Below are 10,787 nucleotides of genomic sequence, written 5' to 3' on the forward strand. Positions count from 1 at the left end.
GATCCCACTTTCTGACAACCAGCGCACATCAGTTAGAGGCACTGCCCTCTGCTTAACAGTCTCTGCAGCAGATCCGGATGGCATGTGCTTTGAAGGAAACCAAGGTAAAACTGAATCTCTCTATCAAACTTTTGTTCAATGAAGGAGCAAAGATGGAAAACCACAAAACTCGCTAACACATACCTGGCAAGTATTAGGAATACAGACTGAATGTTTCTTATATATCCTTCACAAATCCTTTACCTTGCATACTGCTTATACAAAATACAGAGCAATAGTTCATGAGGAAAAATGGGTAATGAGGGGCAAAGTAATTAAAGCTTTTCTGTAATTAAAGATTATGTATTTTCTGCAGGATCTTTGAGTAATATCTATAACTATACCATGAGTAATAAAGAAAATTAATAATTTTAACCACGTAATGCAGTGCTGGAATAAAACAACATTTTTTTTTTCACTGTTTCAATTTTAACAGAATTCATATGTTTGTGTTTCAGGAGTTGAGTGAGTTCACTTCCTGAACGTTTTATGTTTCTTGAAGGTCAATTACATTCCACAGAAGAATGAGCCTGCTAAGGAGAAATGTGTGACAACTCCAAGAATTTAAAAACTCAGAAAAATTCCTCAAATCCACGAGATTGTCAAGATTTTTGTCCACTCTTTTTTCTGCCTGCTATATCCACCTGTGTAGATTTTTTCTGCTCCAACATTACACATTTCCTCTCTGCCTTCTCCTGTAGACGTGTTAAGATACAAGTTCTATAACTTGACTCTTGAAAGGAGTCATCTCCTTGTTCTTTTCAGTGGTTTAATACAACGAATTTAGCAGTAGGGAGGACAGGAGGAAGAGACTGACAATTCTTCATTAGGGAGCAAAAGATCAATCCCCAATAATGTGGTCATGTTCCTGTTGGCCCTGCCCTGGAGTGTTTTCTTTCATTATTACATTCTGAAGAAAGTGAGCAACTCACCTCAGCTACTGCCTTTGTACTAATATCCACCAGCGTTTCTGAAGAGTTCAGCCAGAAGATCCCTGAAGTTCTGTTAGGCTTGTGTGCTAAGAGAAGGGGCACTGAACCATAAATGCCTATTTTGTCATGTATCTTGTGGCCGAAGATATCTAAATTATAAAGCCGGTAGGCATCACCATCACTAGGACAAACAAACAGATGTGTTTGTTACATGTAAGCATCCTGTACTAGGCCAATTTTAGCTCTATTGCCATCCCACTAACCTCAGTAAACACTCATTGAATGCTCTGTATTATGGTCTTTTGTTTAGCATCCAGAGCTGAAATGTGGACAGCCTAGTTTACTGCGTCTTTGCTTTGGCCCTAGCTATCTGAATCAAACAACATTTTTGCTGCCAGTGAGACTATTGCTCATTTGCTCTAAGTCCTAAAATATGAATTCTGAACTCTCTTTTAAGAGTTCTGCTTAAACATCACCAATCCTGCAATTCTGAAAAAAACTGGATGGAAAATTGAGAGAGAACAGAAGGGGTCATTCATGAAATTGCAGAGTGGAAAGGGAAAGCAGAGCTCACTCCACGTGGACAGGGGCTATGATCCAGCTTGCTGTACCATTAAACTAAAATATACATATATAATATACATATCTCAAGCTGTCATCTGCATTAAATTATTAAGACAATGTTATAGCTTTCCTTTACAAAAACGATACTGCTTTCACTAGCAATCTGCCACCTTTACCTGGTGTTTTTGAGAAGAAGTGCTTCTGTGTGTTGTGGTATTCCATAAACATGGTCAAATCCATGTAAAGAGAAGTCCATGCCTACAGAACTAGGACCTGTGGGAATAACATTAAAAGAGAAGACCACAGAGTTCTACTCTCAGACTTAGCTGAAAGCAACAGAGCAGAGCAACCTAACTGAATAAAAAAATATTAAAAAGCAGGTTTTAATAATTAGCTCTTTCATACTTGCTTTCAACTTCACTTTCATTATTACTTATGTACTATAGAGGTAATGTTTCAAACAGATTTTATTGTACTCTGATTTTGATCTGCTTAAGAAGATAAAATGAATCACTTCAATAGAAAAAAAAACCATGTAATAGTGGGTCCCTTCTTTATTCTGTAGTGAAACTGCTGAAAATTATCTCCTGTTTCTATCCCAGTACCTACAAGCCAAGCTTTGCAGCACAGTGGTACAGCAGAGTGGACTTTAGAGTCAGAGTTGCCTGTTTTCTACCGCTCTTTTCTTCAGCCTCAGCCAGGGGAGTAGCATGCATAAGAGCCTCTGCCAGTGATGTCATCTTGTCACATTACTGAATCCAGAGCAACTTTTGGCAGGTGACCAGAGACCCTGTAGACTGACAAGCAGTGGCTTCAGGATCAGAACCTGACCATATGGACTTTACTCCTCCAACACAGAGAAGCAGAAAAAAACATGATGCTGGCCTAATACATCAGATACAGCATGAACAACAAGGGCAACAGCTTCCTGCCCCTTCGTGTCTTGACTGTGAACTGAAGAAGCCCCTGTCACCAAAAGGAAGCTCTTTCAGACTTCCCTTTCCCTGCTGCAGCTGCTGGGTTGTGCTGGATGCTATAGAAGTGTGCACGATAGTGGTAACAGACTAAGCTAACCAACCCAATTAATGCAGAATACAACTGGACAGACAGCAGATGGTCATAAATTTTGGTAATTAAAAATTTAAATTGTATTTGAGCTACTGGTTTCTATAACCTCCTTCTTATCCCTTAAGACTGCTCAGTATTTCCTTTTGTAGTCCCCCACTTAAAAAGTTTTTCTGTGACAATTATTAATGCTTAGATATCATGATTTCTGGTATGTCGTGAGAATAAACTACAAGTGAAATCAATGTTATGTGCTGATACTAAAAGAGAAAAAAAAAAAATAAAAAGGAAATAATGTATTATATACCAGTCAGCCAACGCAGATAGGGTTATGCTGTGTCAGAAATGGTACACAGTGAGCTGATGAAATGGGTCACATTTAATATGTTCCCTCCTGAACAGAAATCTAATTAATATTTCCAGTACTTCTGTCAAATTTGTTACCCATCACTGATATCTGATAGGCAAGTTAAAAGAAGGAACGAGTGAGACATTGATAAACATTAAACAGCTAAACAGAAAGCAGACAGAAATATTGAATGAACACAAGTATATACAAAGCAGTACAGCTGTTTTCAGAACTAGACTGACGCTTACCATGAGCTTTGATGTCTAAGAAGCTGCCAAATTTCTCTTGCCAGAGACCTAGATCCTCTTGTTTCTCCTGCATAAGCAGAAATAGCTAAGCCTAGCAAATGCAACTGCTCACATAATGTATTTCTATGAAAAATATGTTTATTCATATGAGATTTGTACATTGTTAACTGTTTTTTTGTCAAATATGGTTAATATAAATAAATCCAAACCACAGTTCAGATCCTGCTGCAGGAATTTACACTGAAGAACTGATGTGCTAGTGGAGCACACGTGCACTCTGCTACAGCATAAAAGTAATACCTGAGGTCTTGGATAGAATCATAGAATGACAGAATAGCCCTGGTTGGAAGAGACCTCAGAAGATCATCTGGTCCAACCTTTTGTGGGAAAGGGAGCCTAGATGAGATTATCTAGCACCCAGTCCAATTGCATCTTGAAAATGTCCAGTGATAGGGACTTTACCATGTCCCTGGGGAGGTTGTTCCAGTGAATGATTGTTCTAACAGTAAAACATGTCTTTCTTCTGGATGTTGAACATGATTATAAAATGCTAAGGTTGTATGGATGGAACCAAACAGGAAAACCTATACAAACAGAAACCAACCCACGCTCCTAAACAGTAGAGGTCAGACAACAGAAAAACTCTCCAGACTCTCCAGAGTCCTGTGTAACTCATACTTTTAGCCTCCTTCAAATGTTGAGCTTTGTGCCCTGCCATTTGTTGTCCTAGAATTTCCACTTTTTGCAGTGTCTTTCCTGGTTTTCTTTTCTACATTCACCCCAGAATAAGTGGATGTGGCCTCTTGCAGCTGTATGACTCCCCCAAAGCAAGCACGCTCCCTGGCAGAACCCAGAGTTCAGACACAAGTATGCTGAAGGCAGCATATCTCCTGCCATTTATAACAGGATGGTGGAGTAAGCAGCCATCTGCTCTACAGGAGGCTAAAATTACATCATGGACATAACTCAGCCTCCTGAGAAAACTGGTATGTGCCTTTATGCACTGCCAGGACCTGGTCTTTTTTCAGAGAGAATCTTACTTCTGTACTAAGCATGAATGTATGCGGAGGCATATTTTTGGACTGTTATAAAACAGGTCTCATTCTTTTGAAATTCTCTTTGCAATGAACAGGGAATTTGAAAATGGCCAAATATCGCCACAAAACTCCCTTTTACACATCTACTCCAAATCAAATGAGAGAACAAAAGAGAAAGAAATTCTAAATAAAAAGGCCATGGAAAAAACATTTCTGAGCCAGATCTACCTGACTGATGCCTTCTACAGCCCGGGTAAAACACATAAACCTTTATTCAACTATGAATTTGCAAATATCTCAATATGAAATACCAGGTCCTTTTTGAATTTCACTGGAAAGTGGTTAGACTATGTTTGTAAACATACTACCAGAAGAAATCATGAACATGTGATTCTAATTAATCAATTCTCTTTTCTACAAAATATTCATGCTGAAATTGGAGAAAGCATGGGTTACCTTAGAGGAATCACTTCCTGCCTCCTCCTTGTTTTCTGCTATAGGTTTTCTAGTGAAAACAAATACATAATCAGTTTATTGTTAACGTAAGGAAGGATTTCAAACAGAAAACTCATATAGCATTATGCATTGCCTTATACATTATATAAGAGTTTTAGTGCGTGACTATTCTGAAAATTGGTGTCATAGTTGAGAGCTCTAACTGGCAAATAATTTTAATATTCAATGTCTTAAAATAACCTTCACTCTGTATTTGAGTTAGGTTGACTCCTTGGCCTTTCACATTTATTTCTATCTGTGTCAGTGTTTTACCCACTCAGAAGATCCTCACTTCTTTGTTATTCTCTGTTAAGGGCTCTCTGTTAATTACAATTTTTGAAATAATGCTCTCTAGGAGAGACACTTGCTATGCTCTTTTCCTAGTCGTGACATGTCCTGCACTGTGGTTTCTCATCCTTTCAGCACTTTGCAGTGGGATTGACCTGTAAAATCTTGCAGCTATATGGCACATTGCAAGTTGAACAAAACTTATTTCAAGAGCTTATATAGTGAACAAAACCTACCTAAAGAGTAGGTTGAGTCATAAAAGGAGATGAAACTAATAACCTCATCATACTACCATCACTCACTCCCGAGAAAGACAAGGGGTACCAGGATACCTTAGTGTTTTACAGGATTGGCCATTAAATGAGATTAGCATTTTGAACATGGCTGCTGCAAGGGATTAAAACAGTCTGCAGTTAATTGATCTAGAATTTCTTTGTTAAAACTTCACCATTGTACTTACTGGTATGAAGTAAAAGAGAAGACAGATTTCAATGCATAAGAGCTTCTATCACAGAAATTGCAATTCCATAGAATTGTTTATCTTCAGCTACAGCACAATCAGTACATACTACAGTGCGATAGACAGATACTGTACCTATCACTGGGAGGTGGTTGTAGGTGCTCAAAATATAACAACCCATTGGAATTCATGCTCAGAACAGTCTCACCCTTGGAGTGTAGCTCAATCTGGAAGGGGTTTGCTGTGACTTGAAGTTTGTAGTCCTCATTAACACTTGACAGCACCAAAATACCTGCCTCTTTCTCAGATATAAAGAGTCTGGCAAATGAAAAGCAACAACAGCTTTATATCAATCAGCAGCACATGAAATCCACTGTAACTAAATAACAATTTGAAACAAAAGATGGGCTGAGAATATCCACATACATTATAAAAACCTCAAGGCTAATGTTGAGGCAAAGAACCCCAGAAATACATGCTGTGTTCAGGGTTCACTACACAGTGCAACAAGTGGCTACAGAACTGCCATGAAAACTATCCAGAGTTTGCATTCATTTCACATTAACAGGTAATGCCTTAGGTAAAAATGATGATCATAACAAGTAGGCTATTTTCTGATTGGGTCAAACAGCCTCAAGTTTCTTACGTATATGACAAAACTTTCTCCTATGTATTTAACATGAATTTTTGAAAGTAAATTAACCACATGGATTCTTATTTTCTCTTCCTGTACCAACTTTGTATTGTAGAGGGACAACTGTAGTGTAGCGCAAATGAGGGAGAAGGGAAAACACTCTTGCAAATGAAGTTGTATAAGTTACTAAGGTGCTAAATCATCTTCCCATCACTTACCTCTGGGTGGTAGGTTCCTTTATAAGAACATCAGGAACTTTGTATCTTGCTCTGAGAGGAGCTGCCTCATCAATTTTAAGCCTGAAAATATTGCCTTCTATTTCACAAATTTCTACTTGTAGAAGAACCTGGGAGCGAACAAACAGATAAACTCATAACAAATACCAACTTACTTTTCAACTCAACATCACCAAACACTTACCATCTGGAAAAAAACATGCCTGCTTTCTGACTTAATGTTCTTTAGCGCTGCTGAGCAACAATCATCGTCCATCTGAATTTACACCAGCTAACTCTACTTCTCCCTTTTGAAGAAGCAACTCTTTTTAAGTGGACTCTATCTTCAAGTCTCTCCTGTCTAGCATTTTGTAGCTCTCCCCACAAGCAGCATGGAAAACAGGAGTAGTATACACTAATCTCGGAAGTTTGGACAATTTCCCTATTGTGCTGTCAGTGTAAGAGTGGGATACTACTGAGATGTGGGCTTTCTGCAAAAACATCAGTGCTCTGTGTTCATTACTATTCACAGTGATGCTGACACCGATGAACTGTGTCAGAAAGACACCTGAAGAAAATGCATAATACTGCCCTATCCACTGTAACTTGCTATTTTACAGTTCAGGGAACTGGGAAGTCACTCTGTTCTAGCTCATACAAAATGACTCATTTTTCTTCCGTGGAGGACCCCTACACCACAAATCAGATTTTTTTCTGGTTTTTTCCTTCCTTAATCTCTCCTCCCATGAGACACAAAACTGGCTGAAGAGTTTTGGCCTGATATCTTTTCCCTCTACCTGGAAGCCAGTCAGCCCCGCGCTCTTCAAAGGCATGAAAGAATTGAAAGACCCGTAAGACCAGAGGCAGAGTAGGCAAGAGAGAAAGATTCATTTGGAGTTCCAGATCCTGCTTCCTAGGAAATATTTTACATTATGCCATCTTTGTATAAACCCCCAAATAGTCTAGGAAGCCACAGAGCCTTCAGTCTTTCATATACCTTAAAATCTAGACAAAAAATGGGCTCCTTTTTCTGTTCTGACTGCAAAGGAGGTCAGGATTAACAAGAGAGGCAGAAAATACATTTATGCAGAATATCTACATAGTGTGATGCTTAGACCATGGAAGAGAGCTGTAGTTCCACACTCCCATAATCTGAGGGCGGGTTAGGTTGCCTGTTCCCTGAGTGAATGTGCTAGCTGCTAAACTGTTAAATTAGAGAAATAGAAGACACCCCTCTTCCTGGCTGTCTTCTTAAATGAGAAGACGACTTCTTTTTCCCAAAAAACTGCCTTTGAGCAAACACAGAAATACAACGGTATGATTAGGAGGTGCTGGAACATAGGTCTTCTTATTCCACTACAGAAAAAGAATTTATTATTTTGGAATAGTGAAGAAAACTCTGAATTAAAAACATTTTTTTCAGCTAAAAAGAGTTCTATTCAGATTTTTCATAAAGTCGTTAAAGATTTTTTTTAAGTTCCTTAAAATATCTGTTCTGCTTGCACCGTCTCAAGTTGTCAAATAAATACGGACCAGTAAGGACATCTTTAGGCTGATACTTTGCATCATATCTTAAATATCTACCACTGAAGAATCTCAAACCCTGCAAATATTATCAGACTTGTTGATAATATTCACTGCTCTTTCTGTAAGCACGTTCTTATGCTAGGTGGGATCTCACCTTATTCTCCTCATGAATAATTTGGAATTTAACATTCTCATCACTTAATGTGACTGAATCCAACAATGCTCGATACAAGGATTTTCCAGGATGTAGAAGTTTCTGACGCCTGTCAAGACAGAAAATTATTTTAGGTCTCCCTAATTGTTGTGACTTATATTACACAGAGGGACATAATATTGTTAGAAATGTTTACTCAATAATTTTGTCTTGTATTTTTTCAAATACAATTATCATCAGCACTTTAAGTCAAGGAGAAAAAAAAGGAATATAGTTCTGAGCGCACATACATGTTTATGAATGAGATGTTAGAGGGGTTTGGTCACCCATCACCACCCTATAGGGTTTTTTTTAACAATAATCTTCATTCAGGTGTCCAACTAAATTCTCAGTTGTCCAGTTACATTCTTCTTCTTTTCATGACCCTAGAAATTTCAGCTGAATAATCTGTTTTTCATTTTCTGTCATATACCCCTGTTTGGTCTGCAACCCAACTCCCCAGTGAACAGCTTCTACATTCTGTGGTGATGAAACAGTGTATGTTTGTAATTTGTAACCTCCTGAATATGCACTGAGGAAATTGTTTTTCAACAAGCCTGCTGACTACACAGTTTTGACTAGAGCTTTTGGCCCTGATGATGTTTTTAGGGCAGAGACCCTGAAACAGAGGCTCTTTTAACTGTTTGTAGAATGCTCTTTGCTGAGCCCAGGTTTTATGAACTCTTTGAAAATAAGTGTCTTGGAGGCTACCTTAAAGGGAAGCTTCTTCATTAGTAAACTGTCTCTGTTTCCTTGCAAACAGATACTGCACAAATGCGAGCAATCAGATAAAGGATTTCTTTTAAAAGCATAGCAAAGACAGGATCTGATACTTGCCAACGTGTGGCAACCTCCTGCTGAGAAATTAGATGTGTTAAGTTAAAATGGTGACAGGCTAGAAAGGGCTGGTGTGAAAAGAGGAAGGAGTCCTGCTCCCGCTGGCAAAATGTTATTTGGGGTTTTCTGGGGGTTTTCTGAACGTAATTTCCTGCAGAACAGAAATGAATATCTGAAACTGTAACCCAGTACGTCAGTGGCTAATTGGTATAACACTCGGCAATCATTCCTTTCACCCAGGCAGCAGTGGATAGAAGACAATGGAGGATGGGAGGAAAAAAAGCTGGAGGAGGGGTATTTCAGTTAGAAATGGGATGAGAAGGATCACTTAGCTTAAGATTAGCTTTAAGAGACTAATGAGCTAGAATTTAGACTTGATGCTGAATTCTGGCCAAGGTACTTGTTCAACTGGACTGTAATCATTTATGCTATTGTCACAGACTAATGGTTTCTATTGAGAATTCTGTCATTTTGAATTACGGATAATCAAGAAATATCCACATCACAAAAACAACCTGCGTCTGAGTGTACCTATAGTTAAAATATTGCTGAGGCTTTGTCAGATGAGAGGACTGACTCTTCTGAATTTTAACAGAAGAGGTTTTGTATGTAAGATTCCACCTTTTAAAATATGCTGATTATTGCTTGCTGACAGGTGAGTGGAACGCTCACTTTGAAAGATAAATCCTGAAAGTAGCAGATCTGCTGTGATTAAAAATCAATGTGTAACTACTTCCTGTATCTTTTAATCTTACCAGTTTAAAAAAAAAACCCCCAACCCTACACTACAATTCTTCTCTTTACCTGTAAAAAGCAATCTGGTTGCATTCCTTAAAGGTGCTTTTGTCCACAGCCTCATCTTGGACACTAGAAAGAGCAGATAAAGAAAATGTTTAATTGTGTTCACCAAACACCTGCTGAATGATCAGATTATTGGGGTTCTCCTCAAGAGGGGCAAGGATTAAAGAGAGTGCAGACAACTGTGGTGACATGTGTTGGACATTGAACTACTGTGTTTGGATATGGGAAGTATTTCTTACACATTTAGTTCCATGCAAAACCATTTCCTTTTAAACTTTGATAATTTTGGCAAACAATTGAATCTGTGACTAACAGAGCTGAATTTCAGCACGAATGAATTCTTGGGGCTTTGCATTTTGAAGCCAGATCTCTCTCTACAGTCCTTATAGTCAAATATTATGTTCCAGTAATAAGAATGGAGACAGAGGCAGGACTGGCAGAAAGGAGAAACCCTGCACCCTTCTCTTCTACCTGCAGTGGGACTGATGAGGGAGGGAGGGAGGCTTCTGATGGCCCTGCTGACAGCTCTATGTTATCTCTTGATATCTTGATATCTTAGGCTTGAGGTAACTTTTAGATCTATTAGATAACAGTAAATTTTTGGCTTGCCTGAAAAAATGGACTGCCAGTAATGCCTGTCATGAAAATACTTCCCATAACATGCTGAGTTCAGACACACGTGGAAGAGAATAAGGTATTAGTACTGGCAGATAAAGAGCTGATGCTTACAAAATACTCATTAATTATATACATGCAACATATATAATGCATATATAATGCAGATGGCAGCCATGAAGACTTGGTCACAATTACTGTGACCTAAATATTAATAGACCTGGATTATTATCAGAGACCTCACAGTGACCATATATTTAAGCAATTTAACCCTTCCCATTTTTGCCTGAAGATACCCATGCGCTTTCGGGTTTTTGCACCAGGTCTGTGGGACTCTGTTGCCACATTTAACACCCTGCAACCGGACTACCTTCCAGCGGCGCAGCCTGCACCCGAAGTAACCTGCGCGTTGCGAAACCTGCTCTCTGCCCGCCCTCCCCGGCCAGGTACGCAGGTTTCGCCCCGGCAGGGGCGGCGGGGACAGCGCC

The 10,787-nt window shown here is 38.9% G+C and overlaps 2 protein-coding genes across 2 annotated transcripts in view; one reads left to right on the forward strand and one right to left on the reverse strand.

The window, feature by feature from the left end:
• GANC (glucosidase, alpha; neutral C) overlaps positions 1-9,758 on the reverse strand; it is a gene marked incomplete at its 5' end in the record, with an annotated part of 26,537 nt that extends 16,779 nt beyond the window's left edge. The window contains 9 exon segments of the mRNA XM_009319213.1: positions 3-87; positions 972-1,152; positions 1,712-1,808; positions 3,198-3,264; positions 4,691-4,739; positions 5,613-5,795; positions 6,330-6,457; positions 8,008-8,116; positions 9,688-9,758. Of these exon segments, the coding sequence (XP_009317488.1) occupies positions 3-87; positions 972-1,152; positions 1,712-1,808; positions 3,198-3,264; positions 4,691-4,739; positions 5,613-5,795; positions 6,330-6,457; positions 8,008-8,116; positions 9,688-9,758 (970 nt within the window).
• Positions 9,759-10,597: 839 nt separating this feature from the next.
• TMEM87A (transmembrane protein 87A) overlaps positions 10,598-10,787 on the forward strand; it is a 26,793-nt gene continuing 26,603 nt past the window's right edge. Inside the window, exon 1 of the mRNA XM_009319249.1 lies at positions 10,598-10,753. Within this exon, the coding sequence (XP_009317524.1) occupies positions 10,598-10,753 (156 nt within the window). The remainder of the gene's footprint in view (positions 10,754-10,787) is intronic.

The sequence above is a fragment of the Pygoscelis adeliae genome, unplaced genomic scaffold (genome assembly GCF_000699105.1).
Source record: "Pygoscelis adeliae isolate BGI_AS28 unplaced genomic scaffold, ASM69910v1 Scaffold22, whole genome shotgun sequence".
In the NCBI taxonomy this organism is placed as follows: Eukaryota; Metazoa; Chordata; class Aves; order Sphenisciformes; family Spheniscidae; genus Pygoscelis; species Pygoscelis adeliae.